General features: G+C 41.4%; 1 protein-coding gene across 1 annotated transcript; it reads left to right on the forward strand.

Annotated features, from left to right (window-relative positions):
• The first annotated feature begins 242 nt into the window (after positions 1–242).
• On the forward strand, positions 243–1291 carry LOC109765964 (2-hydroxy-palmitic acid dioxygenase MPO1). Its single transcript, XM_020324732.4, has 3 exons — positions 243–733; positions 816–884; positions 1037–1291. Exons 1-3 carry the CDS (start codon positions 350–352, stop codon positions 1130–1132), a joined length of 549 nt encoding a protein of 182 aa, XP_020180321.1. The 5' UTR covers positions 243–349; the 3' UTR covers positions 1133–1291.
• The last annotated feature ends 887 nt before the right edge of the window (positions 1292–2178 follow it).

Below are 2178 nucleotides of genomic sequence, written 5' to 3' on the forward strand. Positions count from 1 at the left end.
TGCCCAAGCATGCAACTTTTAAAAGGAGGCCGTACTCATTTTGATGGGCCAATTGATAATAAAAGGGAAGTGTGAACGAGAGGGAACGCGTCGGCGTTAATTACGTCCGCCAACCGTCACGGGCTGATGCAGCCATGAATGCTAACGAAGTTATCAACCACAAAGCTTTTCCGTGGACGTAACCATGCAGTTTCACCGACGGCGACGCGCGCAAACGAGGGTTCACACGAGAACCCATTTGAGAAACCCAGTCGTGCATGCACTTTCGGCCTCACCATTGCTGGTGTGGTGTGTCCTTGCATGCCTTGGTTTACTTTGAGCTACTACTAGCTTGGAGAGGTGGTCGTCCATGGAGGCCAAGAGGCGGCGGCGCGGCGTGCTGGACCTGGAGGCGCAGTTCGCCTTCTTCCGGTCGCAGCACCGCCACCCGGTGAACGCCGCCGCGCACGCGCTGCTCGCCGGGCCCATCCTCTTCACCAACCTCCTTATCCTCCACTTCCTGCCGCTGCCAGTGCCACTCGACCCGGCGCTCGCCCTCGCCCTCGCCTACGCCGCCTCCTACCTCGCCGTCGACCGTCGCGCCGGGGCCCTCGCGGCGCTCCTCTTCCTCGGCGCCTGGACCGCCAGCCGCGCCCTCGCCGCCCGCCTCGGCTTCGCGCTCTCCTGGAAGCTCGTGCTGGCCACGCAGCTCTTCTGCTGGACCTGGCAGCTCCTCGGCCATGGACTCTTCGAGGTAACAACATTTTATTTGTTCTCTCCATCTCCTTAATCACGACCACGCTCCTGTCATTTGCTGAATCTGCTTCTTCCTGCAGAAGAGAGGGCCGACAGTGAGAGAACTTCCCGAGGTGTTCCTCGTGGAGCCATTCCTCATCCTACTTCAGGTACAAAACATCAAAAAATTCATCCAATCTTTTTTTCTAAAATCATGTGAATATGGACCTAGAAAAAGATGGAATACATAATCTGCTTCTGCTAGGAACTGAATCCCTTAACAGTACTCAGTAGCTGCCTGGCTCTTGTGTTGTGCGCACAGATACTCAACAAACTGTTTGGCTATGAGCCGTACCCTGGATTCGGCAAGAACGTGGATAAGAAGATGGAGGAGCTCAAGGAGAGGAAGATCAACTGACCGGACATGTTCCGGTTGATTCTATAAAAGTAGCTAGCAAACTATATATGCCTACCATTTGTGCTGTTTGTGCATGTTATCTTAGATATTGTGCTATCGAACTTTATGAACACACGATGATGTTGTGGTATTGATGCCTCGTGTGCCAGTCGCCGGGAAGGAGATGCATCCAGATTTTAGTCGCTGAAATGTTTCTCATGTATACAAAAATATACAATGTGTATGAGAAAGCATACCATGTATTTAAAAAATGTTAATCAAACATTTGAAAATTATTAATCAAGCATTTGAAAATGATAAATCTGTACAGAAAAACTATTTGTCATGTATACGAAAAATATATACCAAAAATACAATCCGTCTAAAAAATATTGATCAAGTATTTAAAAAATATTAAAACTTGTAAACAAAAAATGCACAAACATACATTAAATAAAATTGGACATAAAAAAACATATATTTTTAAAAAGTTAATTCTATATTTAGAAAAATTAAACATGCATAAAGAAATGTTCCTGGTGTATTAATGTTTATTGCCATTAAAAAAATTCCGTATATTGTAAAATATTGACCATGTATTCCAAAAATGTTAATTGTGTATTTAAAAAATGATAAATGTATATTAAAAATTTATTAAATATATTAAAATGTACAAAGTGTAAGGAAAACAGTAGATATAAAAAATTATAAGTTTAATAAAATATTAATCACGTATTTAGAAAATTTTAAACATGTATATAAAATATGTTTTCATATGTATATAAAAAAACTGTTAAATGTGTACTGAAAATTTTGACATGTGTTGACCAAAAATGAAACCGACGAAATTCGATAAAGAAGCAAAGAAAAAGGAAAAAATAAAAACAAAGAAAACCAAAAAAAAGCAATGCAAAAAGAATCAAAACAGTGAAAATCGAGGAAGAAACAAGAAAAGGAAAGAAAACTGATAAAAGTAAGAAAGAAACAAAGAAAATGAAGAAAAAGGAAGAAGGAAAAGCAAAAAACATAACCACTGAAAAACCGCGAAAGAAACAAAGAAGAAGAAA

The sequence above is a fragment of the Aegilops tauschii genome, chromosome 7 (assembly GCF_002575655.3).
Source record: "Aegilops tauschii subsp. strangulata cultivar AL8/78 chromosome 7, Aet v6.0, whole genome shotgun sequence".
Classification (NCBI taxonomy): domain Eukaryota; kingdom Viridiplantae; phylum Streptophyta; class Magnoliopsida; order Poales; family Poaceae; genus Aegilops; species Aegilops tauschii.